Source organism: Sinocyclocheilus grahami, unplaced genomic scaffold, assembly GCF_001515645.1.
Source record: "Sinocyclocheilus grahami isolate Dianchi unplaced genomic scaffold, SAMN03320097.WGS_v1.1 scaffold252.1, whole genome shotgun sequence".
Lineage (NCBI taxonomy): Eukaryota > Metazoa > Chordata > Actinopteri > Cypriniformes > Cyprinidae > Sinocyclocheilus > Sinocyclocheilus grahami.
This window is the reverse complement of record NW_015505431.1, coordinates 210,663-228,286: the sequence shown is the minus strand read 5'-3', so window position 1 is coordinate 228,286 and position 17,624 is coordinate 210,663. Positions and strand designations below refer to the sequence as shown.

The window sequence follows — 17,624 nt, the reverse complement described above, 5'->3', positions numbered from 1 at the left end:
TCTCTAACCATTAGGCCACGACTTCCCACGACTTTGTGAAGGCCTTGTTCATGAAACACAAGCACAATTAATGTCTGTGTAAATAAAGTGTCATGAGATCATTTACACAAACATGTGTTTCATGAGTGAGACCTAACACTATTTAGGGTGGATGATATGCAAACTGGGACGCAATGCAGGATTTTAGAATCAGTTAAAGGAATAGATCGGCCAAAAATTAAAATGTGCTAAAAATGTACTCGCCCTCAGGCCATCGAAGATGTACATTGGTTTGTTTTTTCATCTAAACAGATTTGGAGAATTACATCGCTTGCTCATCATTGGATCCTCTGCAGTGAATGGGTGCCGTCAGAATGAGAGTCCAAACAGCTGATAAAAACATCACAGTAATCCACACCACTCCAGTCCAAGCTGTGTGTTTATAAGAACTGGACTGTTTTCACCTGCAAATGCTGCTAAATCTGTGCATATTTATCTCCTGAACCAGATGAGATGACTTTTTCACTGCAGAAAGCAGTATTATGGATTATGGAGTCATATTTTGGCTGGAAGTAACAGTTTGAATTTAAAATGCTTTAATGATGGATTTGTTTCTTACAAACATGCAGCTTTTGACTTCACAAGACATTAACTGATGGACTGGAGCAGTGTGTGGATTATTGTGATGTTTTTATCAGCTGTTTGGACTCTCATTCTGACGGCACCCATTCACTGCAGAGTATCCACTGCTGAGCAAGTGATGCAATGCTACATTTCTCCAAATCTGTTCCCATGAAAAAACAAACACATTTACATCTTAGATGGGCTGAATGTGAGTACATATTTAGCTACTCTTCATTTTGGGGTGAACTATTCAATCTGAGTTACGGAATCTTCAGTTGAGGATTCTAGAACTCTTGATTGGTTGGTATAGTGATTTCAGAGCACACAGGGATTCAGTACAGTAGAAGAGGTGTATTACTGGACCACAGATAAAACATACATGTTTCTCGAAGCAGAGGCACTTTCAATTGTACTATAAGTTCAAAGGGAGGAAGTTAGTTTATTGTCCATTCCCATTTGGAGTTCAGTAGTGTGCACTGGGTTAAACACACACACAGTACAGTACAGCACATGCTCACACAGTCGTTCATTTTACCGCATCCAGAGGGCCGTACCCTGTATACCTGAAAATCAGGGTCCTGTTGACCAACAAACACACATGAAGAGCACATCATGAACCTCAGTAATTCAGGATTTGGTCAGAACAGCACCTCTTAGATTCTGCATATTTCAGTGTTTGGATTCAGTTTGTCGTTCTTCCTCACATCCAATGTTTTTGGTGAACATCACTCCAGTGATAGGCTTAAATAAACAAGTCTTCGATTGTATTTTTTCTACACACACATGACCTGTCTCTATTTCTCTCTCTCTCTCTCTCTCTCTCTCTCTCTCAGGTTCCCACTCCCAGTACTTTCCTCATGTGCTCGTAGACGACGTAGGAGATGCTGACCGCCGGGATGACCTTGAGGAAGTTGGGAGCGATGCCTCGATAGAGTCCCACCACACCCTCCTGAGCCACGATATTCCTGAACAGGGTCAACATGGACAACTGAGGAGCTCCCTTCACTGACGCTGAGGAACCAGAAGAGAGAATAGTATCTTAACTTCTTATGATGCCAATAAACCTTCAGAATTAGTGGTATTTTAGTATCAATAGTATATTATTATAGTTTTATTTGTATTTCGATTGTTTTTATTTGTAGATTTCAATTTTAGCTGTGTAATTTTGTCATTCTTATTAGTCTTTGTAAATATGTCTATATAGTTTTAATTTTGTGTTTTAATTATTTGAGTACTTGAAGTTTAACGAAACAAATTGAGAAATGTTGCCTTGCTAAAAACTGATTTTTCAAAGTTATAATAAACAAAGCTTATTTGAGCATGTTTTACAAGAAAATACTATTTCAGTTTTTCAAAAATGTTATGCTAAATTCAGTGTTACTTGCCATTTCTTTGTGATTGTAAAATTGACTAGCAATTTCTGAACGAAAACTGTTTCTACACCAATTGTTTTTCAGTGTAGCTGAAATAATGTTATATTTTATTTCAATTAATGTTTATTTTATTTCAAGTAACGAAAATGTTTTTGTTTACAGTTTTAATTAAGGATAACAGCACTTATCTGAATCCGGGGATATCACTTTAAAACACTGGATATAAATGTAGAAATGTGCATAAAAAAACGTATGCGGTCAAATGAGGTGCATAATTGTGTATTTGAGAAGAAGCCATGCACTTGAACTATGATGGAAATCCATTTACTGAATAAATTCCTCAATGTGCAAAAAAACCCCTCATCTGTCTCACACGATTGCATTCCCAAACATCAGGCGTTTGAATGCAAGATAACATAGCAGTGTTTTTATTGCATTTTGTCTGCGCACTTTGAGCCGCAACTCAATAACTATGTGAGGGGAAAATAACAGCAACATAATATTTTATTGGTGATACTTTTCACCGGTTTCCTATACATTGACAGTTTTGTTCTTTTGAACATTAAGGATGGAAACTATTTTTTATTCTCAAATATTTTATGTGATAATCCATTTTTCCACATAAGTTAACATTTGTAGCCTGGGAAGAAAGCACAGCTCTCGTCTGATTCTGCGTGTGTGTCTCACCCTGTGCCTGCATGCGTGTTCGGATGAGGGCGAGCGGGTAGGAAGCCAGCTGTCCGCAGGTGCTGGACACAGTGCCGCAGCCCACCAGCACCAGGACGCCCGGGTCGGGTGAGCCCTCCGCGTGCCGCTGCAGCCAGCCGTTCTTCAGCGTCTGAGAGAGGAGACAGCGTGAGAGACAGCCTTTATGAAGGAATCCTTCTCAACACACACATACACACACACACACACCTCGTAGATGGCGAGGTCTATGCCTGCATACGGGATGATGCCCAGCATGTTGGGCAGGTATCCTTTATAAAACGCCAGAACGCCCTCCTTCTGCAGGATCTGCTTGGCGCAGTCCGCCACACTCGAATACTGGCCTGTTTTACGTAGAGTAAGACGAGTCTTCAACACCTACAGAACGACAGAGACAGAGAGGAACAGAGAAAACCAATGCAGAGTCATGACATTAAAACAATCACGGTTCCCACAAAAAAAATGTTTTCGACATTGATAATAATCAGAAATGTTTCTTGAGCAGCAAATCAGCATATCAGACTGATTTCTGAAGGATCATGTGACACTGAAGACTGTCACAGTCTAATGATGCTGAAAATTCAGTTTTACATCACAAGTAAAAATTACATTTTATAATATATTCAAATAAAAAACTGTTTATTTTTTATTTTTTAAATATACATTTTTAATCAAATAAATGCAGCCTTGGTGAACAGAAGAGACGTTTTTCAAAAATTACTGAACCCAAAGTTTTGAACGGCAATGTACTAATTACTGTCAGTGTAAATTTTTTAAATATTAATATTAAAAAGTTTATAAATGTAAGATGCATATATATATATATATATATTTATTTATTTATTTTACATTTTAATTAAACCTAAATGTAAACTATATTTTTTAACTAATAAATATATTTTATAAAAACTATTTTCTTTATAAGTATTGTTTATTGTGAATATTATTAATAAATGTGGTTATTTATTGAAAATATGTATATTTTTCTCACATTGCTAATGCCAACATTTTTTAGAAGACTTCATTTATTTTACTTAAGTCCATTGTATTTCCAGGACTCCACTTCACACTCCATAAACCACAGCCATTCACAGCTCACTGCTTTATTCTGAAATGGGCCGCTGAATGCAGAGCACTGTGCTTGTGCTTTATGTAAGGCCTTTGGTAATGTGAGTGGACATGTAGACGTGTGTGTGTGTTATAACAGTGAGGTCTTGACATATAGTGACCTTGACGTTCAGTGTGTGTAGGAACCAGCTGTCGTGTGTGTGTGTGTGTGTATTTACCTCCATAGGGTATATGACCGTTTGAGCCATAGCTCCAGCCAGTGATCCAGCGACGAATCTCTCTTGAACTTTCAGAGTTCCTCCCTCTTTACTGCCTCTCATCAAGCATTTAATCTGCAGACACACAGATGCAGGCTGAGTTTTGAGTCTCTGTCCACACGGCTGAGTGTAAGACAAAGCTGTACCTGTTCATAGGCCAGGAATTTGATGGCTGTCTCCGGTGCGATCTTCAGCACGTTGATGCCGTTCCCCCTCCACAGCGCAGTGAGGCCGCCTTCCTTCACCATCGCACGCAGACTGCGCCACACGTTCCCCTTATCAGAGCTCTGGCCATGCACCTGCACATCATTTTAATGTAAAGCTTTAGTCTAACTAGATTACAATTAAACCAAACACACCTAAAAATATGAACTAAATAAGAAAGTTCAGTTGCAGTGTCTGAAATGACCTCCAGGGGTCAGTGTGGTGCTGAAAATATAGACTGCGACAGTTAGGTTCAGAAAGTAAAAATGTATTTCATTTTATCCACAGACATATAAACCTAACTCATAAACCTTTAAAGACAGACCTACTGTGACCTTCAAGGTTGTTAATCAATGGGTTATGCTTTTGTTGAAGCAATCAGCCCACATTAGTTCATCTTATTTTTTAAATAATCATGTCCAACAGTGGTGAAAAACTACATTACCCATAATTCTGCACAGACTCTTCACCAATCACAGAATCATAGCAAAAGAACACTGCACTCTAACTAAAATACTTACTCGCATAATATGCATATTTTGCAATAAACATAAAATACGTTTCTATACACATAATCAACATCTTTAATCCATAGTTTCATATTCCTCCTTTCATTCACGATGCTTGACAGAATTGTAGTTTTTTTCCTTCACTAATACTGTTAAATACATAGTATTGTACCTTTGTCTTTTTGTCTGATTTTCAAATACTTTTTGCGTCAAATCAAACTTTGTAATAATTCACCATGTAGCTGGTTGGTTTGGTTCAGGGTTTAGTTAACTAAAAAATAATTAGTTTTTAACTAGTAGTTAACTGAATCTAAAACAAAATCTAAAAAAGTAATTGCTACCTGAAATAAAACAAACATTAACTGAAAAAATAAATATATAAAAATTGTAAAATTATTTCATTCCATTTTTCATTTTCTTTTAGTTTAACTTTTTATATACTAAAATAACTAAAACTGAAATAAAAATGATAAGAACTGTATAGACATATTTAAAATAAAAAAATAAATAAAAAAGCACATAATTACTAAAACTTTAGATAAAACAAAAAATGTAATAAAAACAAAATATAAAAATAAAAACGAATTAAATTTTTTTTATTATTATTATTTTATAAAATATATTATCATGGATACTTGCAGTTATATAGAAATACCTTTTATCCTTGTTCACACAAGCCACAGCTTTGCTAGATTGTATTGCGTGAGCTACTTTGAAAGCATCTTAAGAGCAAACCTCGAAAGGAACCTCTAAACGTGCATCAAAGACCAGATGGTTTCATTGAAGACCGAAAGCGACTGATCCCAGACCAGCGCGGTCTCACCTGCAGAAAGACCTTGAGTCTGTCGAGTGGCGCGGTTCCTGTCCTGGACACCGATCCCGCCACGGCTCCTGCCATCAGCTGCCGCCACACGAACCCTGACTGCTTCTCCTTCTCCGAGAACTCGTCTGGGACCGTCAGATGCTCTCCGATGTCCAACATCTACACAAACACACCAACAAATACACAACAGTGGAGTTACAGAAAGAAAGAGGCTCCATTTATAGTCATGAAAACCTCACTGTTTCAGTTTTTGCGTCGTACCACCGAGTGTTTCCAGTACTGAGCGATTTCCTCCATGTTGTGCAGAGGGTTAAACAGGAAGTGATCTCGCCACTCGAACCAGTCGATGGTCATGGAATGGTCTTTATCCATACTGTACCAACACATTTCACAAGCACCGCATGTCAGAAAATCACACCTGAAAAGCACTTTACATACATGCCAAGTACAAAACCACACACCTTTGCAGGATTTTGGAGGCCTGCTCCAGCGTGACGTCCACGCCGAGATTGTGTAACGTCTGCTGGATCTCCGCGACGTCCAGTTCACCTGCAAAACATACAAACAATGTGTCATTGTACTGAAATGTGAGATAATAGAGCTTAAGACTGAATTAATGGAACTGATGCTAATGCTAATATGATAGAGGCTAACAGTGATAATCATGGCTGATGGTAATATCATAGCTTCTGATGCTAATATGATGTTATAGATGTTAGAGTATTTAGGCACCAGTGCAAAAATTAAGATATAGATGCTAACAGCGTTGCAATAGCATAGCTGCTAATGATGCTGTGAGGGTATAGATGATTACAGTGATGTAAAATCACAAATGTTAATGCTAATATTAATTTATGTATGCTAATGTAGCATAGCTACTAATGGTACAGATGTTATATCAAATATGCAAATACTAATATAAGGTTATAGATGCTATGTTATGTAATGGGATAGATTGTAGGGTTATTGTGAGGATATATATGGCAAATTTTATTAATTATCATATCTTAATGTAAAAGTAAAATGTGAACATAAAAATTATGTATACTCTAACAGAGAATTAAGACAGATTCTGACCAGTGTTTTTATTAACTAAAACTGAAACTATTAAATATCATTGTAGTCGACTGAAATAAAATCTTGAAATATTCATACATACTGTAATGGAATATACAGTGAATAATACTAAAATAACACTGATTCTGATAATGCTGTGAAGTTGACAGAAGCTAACCGTCATTGTTTCGGTCCAAGCTGCGAAACATGAGTCTGAGGCGTTTCTCATGTGAACGCAGATACTCGACGAACTCTTCAAAATCCAGCTGGCCGTCGTGATTGACATCTCCAGCTCGTACAATCTGCTGAATATAGGGCATATGCAGAGAGATAGAGGGGGGGAGAGAGAAATGGAGGGACAGGGGGATGCCGGGATCATTAGGAAAGGTGGGATGGGGTGCAAATGAAAGAGAAAAGCAGATTAAAACCATGCAAAGCCACCGGTCCACGGCACCAACATCAAACATGAGCACTCAGACACTAATCATCGAATCTAAACACAGGTTCATTTCATTCGGATTAAATGCATTAACAAAATGAATGTAAATGTACAAACAGAGAAAGCCAAGCGCACAAAACAGTAGATTTACAACGTGTTTCATTCATTTATAGACACTTAATCGCTATATTAGTGTTAAATCCACATAATAATTTACTCTCACATGGATCCACTCCAAGACGCTGATCTTTTGCACAGTCTGCAGCAGCCTACATGTGTGTTTCTGTGTGAAGTTTAGCACTTTCTTGCCTAAATCATTCATCACTATGCATAATGCATAATACAAACACATGCACACATGCTTCCAAACCTCAAAAAGCAAAGCACTCTACAAAATTATCAAGTTTCAAAAATCAATATGACACAAGACTGTCCCAGGCAAACAGATCAATAGTCTAATCACTTACGCTGAACTATAAACTATTGTATACAGTATGTTGCAAACAGCAGTGTTGGGGGTAGTAACGCATTACAAGTAATGTAATCAGATTACTTTTTTCAAGTAAAGTAACTTACAAGAAAATATCTGAGTTACTTTTCAAATAAGTAATGCAAGTTATTTTTGCCCCATTTATTCACTGACACGTCTTCTGTCCCTGTGTTGAGAGAAATTTGGAGTGAGGTGCAGAGGCACTTTCTTCAGTCTGTGGCTTATTATTTCACTTTTGGTGTGAAAGGGTCTTCACAGCTGCCAAAAATCTAACTTTTAGGCTTTTTGTTATTAAAAATAAATAAGCAAGCCCAACCCAGGTGACTAAAAGTAATGCAAAAGCAACGTAATGCATTACTTTTCATGAAAAGTAACTAAGTATCGCAATTAGTTTATTTTTTTATACAATACTGTATTGCATTACTTTTAAAAGTAACTTCCCCAACACTAAAAAAATCCAGCGTGCAGGATGCTGTGGAGAGATTAGATATCAAAGATTCATTTAACATATGTGTCGGTTTGATCATAACTTGGCTGAGGTTCTCATTGTTTCCTAGGCCTTGGGTTTGACCTGCTGGCATTACATCACTATAACCTTTTTAGAAAGCAATTCATTGATTAGAAATGTAGAACTTAGGAGTTTGATCAAATCACTAAACCAAGTATGAGCAAAAACAGTGATGCTTGACTTAGCAAACACACTAGTCTGAAGGAAACCCTTATTTCAGAAGGCAGCTGGAGACCCTGTGATGTTGATGTAATGCCCTTCCTCTGTTCCTGCCATTGACCTTGAGATCATTAACCATTCATAAACTGGTTTATTAGTGGTGTAACACAGTGCTCTAATCTGCCTCGACACGGAGGCCTTCGAAACAAGAATCCTGCTCTGCAGTCGTACTTTTATCATATGAAGCATTATGAGTTTGAGTATGTTAGCAAGTAAGCAGCTACATAATGGGTTATACTCTCACTAATGGCTCCAGCATATCTGTCTAATCTGAGCTGAACATCAGGCGCCATCCTAACCAGCAACAAGTGATTTATTTTTTTTTGGTCGCTTGCCTGCTTTCTATATCTGGAGCACTGTGTGCGCAGTCTATCCACAGTGAAATCTCAGCAGCCTGAAATCCTGTTTACATGATCATATATTAAATATTGTGGTTTCTACAGGTTTATCCCATTTTGTGTACTTCTACACTATTCTACACCATTTTTGAAGTGTAATAGTGTGAGCAGTGCACTACACGCAGCTACACGTCATTGGAAACGTAATTTCCTTCAAATGGAAAATCTACAGAAATAGTTTCATTTAAGATAACACTAATGTGTGTACTTAGTGTAACCAATCCACCTTATTTGTAACATACAAGCTTGAATGTGCGAGTCTTCGCTTCCAGTAATTTTAGCTGCACAAAAACACTACGCTTGATGTTACAAAAAGATATTTGCTCTCACATCAGTCTAATTTGTTATCTTAATCATAAGCACATTGGTTTGTAGCGCAAATACCTCTTTCTTGCACTGTGGAATTCTTCTAGTTATTTAACGATAGCGGCTAATTAACCGGAAGTCTCGCACATTCACAGGAAATTGTTTCATTCAGTGTTGAAAAATGAACTGCGTCCCAAATGACGCACTATAAACTATGCACTATTATACTATGTACTCAACCATGTAGTGTATGGATTTTATAAGGTTTTTTGTCATTAATAATCAGAATCTGATCGCCCGTCCCCCTTCGCGACGTAATTAAAACTGCTACAGCTAATTTTTGTCACACTGTACAACAATACTTACTGTTTTTGCATTATTGTAAGGGGTAGATTTAGGGTTGTGGTAAGAGTAGATGTTGCATCCCTAAATAAAACACAATCTAATAGGTAGAAAATTAAATTTCATTGTTAGTTTCCGGTCGGAGCTGTATCCCTTCTAGCCACAACCATGTCCAACATTCCACACTTCGTTATTTTTGGTTATTTAAGTGCATTATCCGGTTATAAATGCACTTTTTCTTTTTGGAATTTTACACACACTACTTGTACTACAAAATGTCATAGAATAGTGCACAAGTACACGATTTGAGATGCACCTATGGGGTGGACACATCAGCGGAGGGTGAACCAACTCCAGGGTCATCATAAACATCATAAACCCCTGTTTTTAGGCAAGAACCAGACATGGGTGTCATGTAGGCTAAAAAAATGTTTAATGGGACTGAATTTGTATTTAACGTGATTACAATTTAATAAAAACGTTAGAAATTGATAATTATATAACGTTTCCTTTCCACGGTTATTCAAACAGCGAATAAATTCTATATAGAAAGTGACATTATCAGTAACATTGATCTATCGCGCGAGTTTAACCACTCTCATAAAAAAACAAAAAACTATTTTATAATCACTGAAGCTGAATACACTGTTAAATTAATCTCTTACTTACATCTGCGCTTTGTTGTTTATGATGAGAGAATTCGCAAGAGTCCGGAATTCAGTCAGCGATCGCTCGCACACTCAACAAAACTGATGAGTTTGAACGATGACTCATCTGAACGCTTCTGATTGGCCATCGCATTCCTAAGCTCAACAGAATTGTGTGTGATTGGTTAAAATGCGCAACACTGTAAAAACGCCTCAAATGAAATACGCTGCAACATGAGCAAATCTTAATTTAATGCCGCAATCGGCACTGTCTATTCATATTCACTTTGTTAGAAACAGACATAATAGATTTAATTTGTTTGTGCAGGGGCATTTTTGTCCAATTTAGTGGCATTTTTGCCCCAAGTCCCGTGGCCAGTGTAGCCTTACACACGCTCCGCCTATAAATTTATGGGTGGACAGAGTAAGTACACAATGTACAGTACCTGGTTAACGACCATAGACTGTAGGTTTGCGACGCAATTTTTATCTTTCGACTTGCGCGGAGTAGCCACGCCCACTGCGAAATCTCATTGGCTCGAATCGCACTCTGCATTCTTGAATATTAAGCATCAGATAGAATCTGATTGGCTGCCTGCGATCGTATCGCGTACTGTGGCATTTTCGCTTTCAGTGTTCATACGCAGATGATCACGTGACCTGGAGGCGCAGGTTATCATCTCCACGTTCAATCATAAACCTGTGAATTCACGGACAGTTATCCTGTACTAGAAGCACCCTTCCGTTATGATTGCATGCATTAGGTTTCCTCCGTACCTCCTCCACCGAGCTCCACGACATCCCCCGCGCGGCGAGTCCGATGCGCAGCTCGTTCACATCGATCCGTCCGTCCTTGTTCAGATCCAGCAGCGCGAAGAGCTTGTCGATCCGAATGCATTTGACTCTCTTTCCTCCATGCAACCCAAAAGGAGAAGTTTAGATGAATGTCCATGCTGTATGTTTTCTTATGATGTATATGAATGGGGACAAATGCTATCAAGCTCCAAAAAGGAGTCATTTGATAGATTTATGAGAGGAACAGACCCAAATTTAAGTTGTTTTCCTGATCTCATCTGCATTCGCATATTGAGATCTTTCTGCATGAAGACACTTGGACTTTAAATATAGTGCGCCAGTTGTTTGGACTACTTTTCTGTCATTTCTGAAGCCCAACAGTGTCCATTTCTCCAGCATCTTGCATGTCCATTTTGTTCAGTTTTCCAACAGGGTCTGAAACAGAAAATTATGCAACAGTCTCCCACAATAATGTTCACTTTAAATGCATTCACTATCACTATGATCAACAATTATAGCTTGACAAATGACAGTGACTGCATGGAAACAAGCTATTCTGTGAACTGATGAACAGAACATAAGATCAGCACACAGATAACCTAATGCACACCTGTTGCCTTCAGTCACTGTTCCCGACACAAATACAGGTGATACACGCTTTCTGAAGAAAACCGCTGTCAGCTGCTGTCCACACCAACTGTATAACATCAGAACAGCCTGTAATCAGCACTGCCTGTGATGTGGACAGTCACTGTGTGGTGTTCTCACCCAACAGCTGTCTGTGTTGTTTCACGATCTCAGGATCAGATTAATGTCACTATATAACAGCAGGACACAGAGACAGAGAGAGTCAAGCAGAGCTGGAGACATTTGATCGATTCTTGTGATGTGTGAGGGGCTGTCTGCCATCCCCTCCTCATGCCTGGAGAAGTGAGTATCAGCGCTTTTGGAAAGACAGATACTGGAGCATTGAGCTGTGTTTGGATGTGAAACTGTGAATTGATGTTTCAGGGCGAAGGGCATGAGGGTCAAACTGTCCCACCTGGCCGAAAAGCAGGAGTGGGTTTACAAACACAGGTAACAAGTGCACTGCTCTCGTATAAAGCTCAATATAAATCTGCATTTGTGGCATAATGTTGATTACCACCACAAAAATCATTTATACTGTCCTTGCTTTTCTTTTAAAAAGCAACAAAAATTGGAGTTAAAGGTAGAGTTCACCCAAAAATTAAAATTCTGTTATTAAAAGGTGGTTTTGCTGGTTAGATGGTCCAAACTGGTCATTGATGGTCATAGCTGTTTCCAGCTGGTGTAGATCAGCTAAACTGCTTGCCAGTTTTTGATCTGCTAGAGGTAGACCATCTCGGTCAGTTTGGTTAGACCTAGTAGACCTCCAAAAAACAGCAACTATGTTGCACAAACCAGTCTGACCACCTCAAAGGGTTCACCCCAAAAATTTTGTAAATGTTTACTCGCCCTCATGTCGATCTCTTCGGAACACAAATTAAGATATTTTTGATGAAATCGAGCTCTCTGACCCTTCCATAGACAGCAATGTAATTAACACAATCAACGTCCAGAAACGTAGCAAGGAGAACGTTAAAATAAAACCACGTGACATCAGGGGTTCAACCGTCATTTCACGAAGTTATGAGAAATCTTTTTGTGCGCAAAGAAAACAAAAATAACAACTTTTCCTCTGCGTCACCCTATAGCGCCATTTTGGAGAGTATCACATACGTAAACAGCCTATCCGCGTTCATATTATTCTCACAGGCAGGGCCGTCCTTAGCTGACGCGGGGCCCGGTGCGAGGTAGGGAGCGGGGCCCCCCTCGGTCCGTTTGCCGCAGGGCCCGGTGCGACTGCACCAGTTGCACCCCCCTAAGGACGGCCCTGCTCACAGGTTACACCTTGTCTACACCGGACACAAGCTGCGCGACAAAATACTATAGAACTCATTATAATCAGTGATGCTGTCTACACTGGATGCGGCGCGGCACGACACGACAAATCCCCGACAGAAAACTGCTGCTGCGTTCTATTTATGATGTATTGACTTATTGATTTTCAACGGTCGCTTTGTAGCGTCCAGTGTACTAGACAGACTTTAGCTGTTGAACCCTAAAACGACCGTTAAGTCTAACGAGAAATGTACGGCTGAATAATACACAGTTAAACTGTTAATTATGTATATAATAATTTATATATATTTTGTGGTAATCAATATTATGCCACAAATGCTATCGATTAAGTTTAACTTGTACAGAACCCTACGTATTGTTCAAGACATAAACAAGCTGAACTAAGTAATAAAAAGCATCTATTGTTTTCTTCAGAGCGAATGAGGAGAAGCTGCCTCAGGACCTGGAGTCTCTGCTCAACAGCAAGCGTGAGAGGACTTTCCTAATGATTCAACTCCACGAGCTCACTTCTCTGCACTGCTTCCTGCGCTCGGAGCTCAGCGAGGAGAACCTGGAGTTCTGGCTGGCGTGAGAGGAGTACAAGAGTGCATCCGGGTCCCACATCTACAACCTGTTCATCAACCCTGAGATATATATATATATATATATATTTAAATAAATTAAATTAACTAAATTTTATAAAATGTATTACAATTTTAATTCAATTTAAATTAACTATTTTATAAACAAATTAATATTTGTTTTAATTTATTAAAGTTGAATTACATTTACATAATATGCTTTTGTATAATTATTTTGATTTTAAGTATATAGATTGTACTGTATTATTCTAAAAATTACTAAAATATAATACAAAATAAATTTACTTTATATAAATCTGTATAATATCATCCAGAAAATTGGAATATTAAAAAGGATAATCAAGTATTGATAGAGATGTGCATTTTACATGGCAAAAGGCTCATTGCCATTTATTGGAAAAAGACAGAAAGGCCTACCATAACTCATTGGTTAAGAGAAATATCTTCATGCATTGCAATGGAAAAGATAACCTATATGCTTAAGGGTAAACAAGCTACATTTTTATTTTTTATTGAATGTAGGGATATTAACAATATAATAGAGGATCAAAATTCTTGATTTGGTATTTAAATATATTTTAATGTGCATTATATTAACCCCTTACAACTGCGGTTTTTATTGTTTGCAATGGATTATTAAATCTAACTTCCAAAGAACAGACTGTATTAACCCTTTGTTGGTTTTGTGCGTTACACTTTTTATGTAATATGAGCCCCTAGTGTTTGTTTGTTTGTGTTCTTTTCTGTGCATAGTAAGTATTGTTACAGACACGGTATGTACATGTGTCAGTCTTGTGTTTCAAGAAAATGTAATAAAAATAATATTACAAAAAAATCTGTATAATAATGTATTTATATATTTAATTATGCTTTTCTTCAAATAATATATCTATTTTTGCATTATACCTATGAAAATGTTCGAGAGAAATGTGTTTAACTGTCATAAAAAATATTGTTGTAATGCAAAACATCTTTACGGACCTAAAAATAGGCTTCATTTTCTTTTTCTAAAATGTGATTTCTTGTTTCTTTCTCCTGGTTTTAAAGTGAAATGCATCTCAGGCATATGTTCTGGACAGTTTTCACTCTCATACGATGTGTTTCTCAGGTGAATCTGGACAGTGAGACCCGCGAGGCGTTGACGGGGCTGATGGAGGATCCCTCAGCGGACACGTTCGGCGAGGCTCAGCAACGGATCTTCTCCCTGATGGCTAAAGACTCGTTCCCACGTTACCCACGCTCCTCTTACAGCCAGCAGCCTCTCAAAGTCCAGTGAGACACGCTGTGCTGGCAAACCCTGCGTATCTGAGGTCTAGACCAGATCTGCAGTTAATCTGTAGAGACGCAGGGTCAAAATAGAAGTGTTTTGCAGTCAATCACACACTGAGAGCCAATCAGAGATCTGGAAGCTCAAGGTCGCCAGACAATCGAGGCTGAACAAAAAAAATAAAGCATTCAGCCAATCACAGAACGAGCAGCACGTCCTTGACCGCAGGAAAACCTTAAGGGATTTTACACTCGCAGGCTAAGAAAGAAAATGAGTGCGGCTGCTTAACAGTGGAAAAAGTAGTCTTAAGTAGCACAGATATATTTGTAGCAATAGCCAGCATTGGGTCAAAATTATTGATTTTTCTTTTATGCCAAAAATCATTCGAATATTAAATAAAGATAGTTCCTTGAAAATATTTTGTAAATTTCCTACCGTAAATATATCAAAACATAATTTTTGATTAGTAATATGCATTGCTAAGAACTTCATTTGGACAGCTTTAAAGGTGATTTTCTCAATATTTCGATTTTTTTTGCACCCTCAGATTCCAGATTTTCAAATCTCTGCCAAATATTGCCCTCTCACAACAAACCATACATCAATGGAAAGCTTATTTAGTCAGCTTTCAGATGATCAATTAAAAAAAATGTACCCTTATGACTGGTTTTGTGGTCCAGGGTCACAAACAATTATAATATAATCATTAAATTACCTAGATTTAAAAAATATGAGTGGTGCTTTCCCATGACAAAAATGTGTTCAAATGAAAGTATTATGAAACCTAACAACACTTTCTCATTTTATTATATAAAAATAAGCACAGTCTAAAACATCATGGCCTGTTGTACATATGTAAGATCCCACACCATGTTTCCTTTTTCCAAAAATGAACAAACCTTTCACTGTTAGTCCACAGAAAGTGGCAAACAGCAGTTTTTATAATATGGTGGCGCCATCTAGCGGCTGTACAGCAGATCACAGTGCTCGCCTGTCATCAGTTGGACTTGGACGGTCCAGCAGCTGGTTTTGAAGGTTTTTTCCCCCCCGCTGGAGTCTTCAGCACACTCAGTTTCTTGTGAAGGGATGTGCTGGCCTTCTGTGTGACTTCTTGTTCAATCCTGTTCCTGATGGCCACCTCCAAACCCTGCACCAAAAACACAAACACACCAGTCAAACCGCTATTATCTGACACGGACTGGTTTTAAAAGCGAGCTGAACGTTTACCTTCTTCAGCTTCTGCTGCTGGACCACTTGAGCTTTTTTGGGTGCGATGATCCTTCCTGGAATAAAGAGGATTTGAAGATACAAACTCAACTGCGCATGCGCGTCTACACACGCTCAAATGCGTTCGCTCTGCTGCTCATAAGAAATATCGATTTAACGTTCAGAATACTCGTCTGTTCAAGAACACAATGATTTCTTTACCTCCTTTCTTGAGTCCTTTCGGTTTGTGTTGTTGCTTTTTAGCTCCTCCGGGGCGCTGCGCTTTAAATTTCTGTTTGCCTTGAGCCATTTCTACGGCCTGACCGCAACCGGAAACAGAACAGACGTAGGACACGATATAGAATAAAAGTCTCCAAAAACGTTTAGGATGAAATTTTAAAAATAAAAGTATTTTCTGAATACCAAACAGTGTTTGTGTGTGCGTGTGATGTAGTGTAATTATAAATAAATAACCAATTTACTAATATGAATAAATAATAGGCTTAGTGGTACTGATTAAAATTGCAAACTAATTTTAAGACTAATATGACTTCGGTTTACATTTGAAGAGTTTATTTGCAAAAACAGATAAATCTGTTTTTATTAATTTTCATGTTTTTTTTACTGCGTTATCATGCTTTTATTGTGTTAGCTGTATTTTTTAGTTATTACTATTTAATCAAAACAACCCAACTGCAGTTTGATTGATATTAATTGGAATGCAGGATAAAAAAACAACAACATAATTCTAAAAACAGAGTTATTTGTTTTTGCAAATGAACTCTTCCTATGCTCCTTTGTGGTGCCCAAAGATGTCATGAAGGACTAGCTAGGTAGCTAGATTTGAAAAAACAGCCTACACGTAATACGCAAAAAACAACACTATTTTTGTTCACTGTGGCTTTATTAATAATAAAAAGTGCCACATTTTAAAAGGTCAAGCATGCCACAAAAGTTTCCCACCAGTATATTTCTTTTCTGGAACGAGGGCCCTCAAAACACACTCTCTCTCTCTCTCTCTCTCTCTCTCTCTCTCTCTCACACACACACACACACACACACGCACGCACGCATGCACACACACACACACACACAGAGAGACACACACACGCGCGCACACGCACATACACACACACACAGAGACACACACGTGCGCGCACACGCACACACACAGAGACACACAGACACAGAGAGACACACACACACACACAGAGAGACACACACAGACACACACACGTGCGCGCACACACACACAGACACACAGAGAGACACACACAGACACGCACACACACGGACACACACACAGAGACAGAGAGACACACACAGACACGCACACACACAGACACACACACAGAGACAGAGAGACACACACACACACACACACAGAGATTAGGCACTGTAGCCCACAAATGTACAGTTAGAAGTTTTTGATACCAAATAAAAGGTTAGGCACTTTTGAACCGGACAGAACGAGTGTTAAATAAAGCAATACATGGATCCCCCTGAACAGAAACCCACCGTCAATGACAAAAGCTCACAGTAAAACAATACGTGATTTAAAATCAGTCTCCATTCACACCAACCAATCACAGGCCTCGATTCATTCAGAGGAGGCGGGGTTACAGCAATACTGTGGGTGCTGGAGAAATCGAGTTAATGCTCTAGTTTGCATGGACAAGTAGTTATCATGATGAGTTCTTTCATTTTAAGACTTGGCTGAATCTTTGCATGAACACAGAAGGTTTCTCTTCTTCAGTTCTCCTCTGACTTAAATTACATTTTTGTATCTAAACTAGTGCTGTCAAATGATTAATCACGATTAATCGCATCCAAAATAAAAGTTTTTTTTACGTAATGTATGAGTGTACTGTGCATATTTATTATGTATACATAAATACACACACA

At 38.3% G+C, this 17,624-nt stretch overlaps 3 protein-coding genes across 3 annotated transcripts; 1 reads left to right on the top strand and 2 right to left on the bottom strand.

Annotated features, from left to right (window-relative positions):
- Positions 1-755: 755 nt before the first annotated feature.
- On the bottom strand, positions 756-11,450 carry slc25a23a (solute carrier family 25 member 23a). The gene is made up of 11 exons (XM_016289896.1): positions 11,360-11,450; positions 10,725-10,858; positions 6,777-6,903; positions 6,004-6,091; positions 5,804-5,915; positions 5,543-5,701; positions 4,153-4,305; positions 3,968-4,081; positions 2,892-3,059; positions 2,664-2,814; positions 756-1,614 (listed from the first exon to the last, which is right to left on the bottom strand). Exons 1-11 carry the CDS (start codon positions 11,448-11,450, stop codon positions 1,433-1,435), a joined length of 1,479 nt encoding a protein of 492 aa, XP_016145382.1. The 3' UTR covers positions 756-1,432.
- A 177-nt stretch (positions 11,451-11,627) lies between these two features.
- Positions 11,628-14,522, top strand: LOC107598523 (regulator of G-protein signaling 5). The gene is given in 4 exon segments (XM_071582426.1): positions 11,628-11,672; positions 11,754-11,819; positions 13,080-13,277; positions 14,369-14,522. Coding segments are annotated over 4 exon segments (462 nt in total). The 5' UTR covers position 11,628.
- An 876-nt stretch (positions 14,523-15,398) lies between these two features.
- On the bottom strand, positions 15,399-16,091 carry cunh19orf53 (chromosome unknown C19orf53 homolog). Its single transcript, XM_016289824.1, has 3 exons — positions 15,942-16,091; positions 15,741-15,796; positions 15,399-15,660 (listed from the first exon to the last, which is right to left on the bottom strand). The coding sequence occupies exons 1-3, from the start codon at positions 16,027-16,029 to the stop codon at positions 15,511-15,513; spliced, it is 294 nt and encodes a 97-aa protein (XP_016145310.1). The 5' UTR covers positions 16,030-16,091; the 3' UTR covers positions 15,399-15,510.
- Between the last annotated feature and the right edge of the window lie 1,533 nt (positions 16,092-17,624).

What these genes read in the sequence shown, in the direction of transcription:
- slc25a23a (XM_016289896.1), bottom strand. Translation starts at nt 11,450, where the DNA reads ATGTTATACAGTTGGTGTGGACAGCAGCTGACAGCGGTTTTCTTCAGA. An exon ending in AATTCCTGGCCTATGAACAG is followed by an intron (nt 4,082 to 4,152) that starts GTACAGCTTTGT and finishes GTGTGTCTGCAG; the next exon opens with ATTAAATGCTTGATGAGAGG. An exon ending in AACACGCATGCAGGCACAGG is followed by an intron (nt 1,615 to 2,663) that starts GTGAGACACACA and finishes CTGGTTCCTCAG; the next exon opens with CGTCAGTGAAGGGAGCTCCT.
- cunh19orf53 (XM_016289824.1), bottom strand. Translation starts at nt 16,029, where the DNA reads ATGGCTCAAGGCAAACAGAAATTTAAAGCGCAGCGCCCCGGAGGAGCT. An exon ending in GAAAGGACTCAAGAAAGGAG is followed by an intron (nt 15,797 to 15,941) that starts GTAAAGAAATCA and finishes TCTTTATTCCAG; the next exon opens with GAAGGATCATCGCACCCAAA. An exon ending in AGCAGCAGAAGCTGAAGAAG is followed by an intron (nt 15,661 to 15,740) that starts GTAAACGTTCAG and finishes TTTTTGGTGCAG; the next exon opens with GGTTTGGAGGTGGCCATCAG.